The 690-nt window shown below is 70.0% G+C and overlaps 1 protein-coding gene across 1 annotated transcript in view; it reads right to left on the bottom strand.

The window, feature by feature from the left end:
- Positions 1 to 390: 390 nt before the first annotated feature.
- Positions 391 to 690, bottom strand: part of MNEG_14090 (hypothetical protein) — a gene marked incomplete at both ends in the record, with an annotated part of 1692 nt that continues 1392 nt past the window's right edge. The window contains one exon of the mRNA XM_014037438.1: positions 391 to 546. Within this exon, the coding sequence (XP_013892892.1) occupies positions 391 to 546 (156 nt within the window). The remainder of the gene's footprint in view (positions 547 to 690) is intronic.

Here is a 690-nt window from a genome sequence, read left to right as displayed (position 1 = left end):
GGGCCGCGGCCGGGGCGCAGGAGCCAGCGGCAGAGGCGCGCCTGCGCCGCCGCTGTGGGGCGGGGAGCGTAGCAGCAAGGGGTAGGTTGAGCAGCCAGGTGTGGTGTGTGAAGGACGGATGCAACGGTTACGTGCTTGGTGGAGTGAATGATACAGCGAGACCGGCCATTGAGTTTCAGATACCAACAGGACTTCAGCAATCAGGACCGCAATTTTGGGGCCGAAACCGGGCGCCAAAGGCGTACTCGCCACGCCCCCGCCTCCCCCTCAACTCAGCAGCAGAGCAACTTGCCTTGAAGGGGCTTTCCAAGCCACCACCCTCCGCCCACCACGCAATGGCTGGCGGCCCCATGCTGTCCCCTTGCCGCCCCCCCACCCCTAAAAAAACCATCACTCACCCGGCCCCTCCTCCTTCACCTCCAAAAACATGGCCTCCCGCACCGCCTCCCGCCTCAGGCCCGCCGCGTCGCCCTCCAGCCGCCGCCCCTCAGAATCCACCACCGCCGCCGCCGCCGCCGACGCGCCGCCGCCGCAAGCCCCGACGGTCTGCAGCGCGGCCGGCTCCGCAACGGCACCCACGAGCGCGTGCGCATCGGCCTCGGGATCCCGTGCTTCGTGGCCGTCAGATGCTTCGAGCGTCAGGAGCGCGCCCGCGCCGCCAGGGCAGCCCGCGGGCGGAAGCGGCAGGGG

Source organism: Monoraphidium neglectum (assembly GCF_000611645.1).
Source record: "Monoraphidium neglectum strain SAG 48.87 unplaced genomic scaffold scaffold04249, whole genome shotgun sequence".
NCBI lineage: Eukaryota > Viridiplantae > Chlorophyta > Chlorophyceae > Sphaeropleales > Selenastraceae > Monoraphidium > Monoraphidium neglectum.
This window is presented reverse-complemented; position numbering and strand designations above follow the sequence as displayed.